This window comes from Corvus brachyrhynchos, unplaced genomic scaffold (genome assembly GCF_000691975.1).
Source record: "Corvus brachyrhynchos isolate BGI_N302 unplaced genomic scaffold, ASM69197v1 scaffold365, whole genome shotgun sequence".
Classification (NCBI taxonomy): Eukaryota; Metazoa; Chordata; class Aves; order Passeriformes; family Corvidae; genus Corvus; species Corvus brachyrhynchos.
Window position 1 is genome coordinate 934,649 of NW_008239544.1, and position 489 is coordinate 935,137.

General features: G+C 68.7%; 1 protein-coding gene across 1 annotated transcript in view; it reads right to left on the minus strand.

The window, feature by feature from the left end:
* Nucleotides 1-489, minus strand: part of LOC103620569 (putative solute carrier family 22 member 31) — a 5,106-nt gene that overhangs the window by 1,042 nt on the left and 3,575 nt on the right. The window contains exons 6-8 of the mRNA XM_017741336.1: nt 307-483; nt 131-222; nt 6-46 (exon numbers count right to left, since the gene is read on the minus strand). Coding sequence (XP_017596825.1) covers nt 6-46; nt 131-222; nt 307-483 — 310 coding nt within the window. The remainder of the gene's footprint in view (nt 1-5; nt 47-130; nt 223-306; nt 484-489) is intronic.

Consider the following 489-nt stretch of genomic DNA (forward strand, 5'->3'; position numbering starts at 1 on the left):
CTTGCCCACGAAATTGGCCCCCACGACCAGGCCCAGCCCGGCGCCCCTGGGGGAGGAACACGCTCAGAGGGGGCCCTGCCCGGTGCCTCCCGCTCCGGGGTAGCACAAGAGGGAGGCAGCTCCCCGTTACCTGACCACGGTGGGCAGAACCTCGCTGGCAAAGAAGATGCTGAGCATGGTGACAGCGTGGGAGGCGGCCGTGCCCACCACAGCCCGGCGCCCCTGGGGGAGGAACACGCTCAGAGGGGGCCCTGCCCGGTGCCTCCCGCTCCGGGGTAGCACAAGAGGGAGGCAGCTCCCCGTTACCTGACCACGGTGGGCAGAACCTCGCTGGCAAAGAAGATGCTGAGCATGGTGACAGCGTGGGAGGCGGCCGTGCCCACCACGGACAGCGTCAGGACAATGAGCTCCAGCGGGTCTGGGGGGGGGCGAAGCACATCAGGGGGCAAATTCTGCACCCACCTCTTTTCCCCCTGGCTGGGGCTGCGT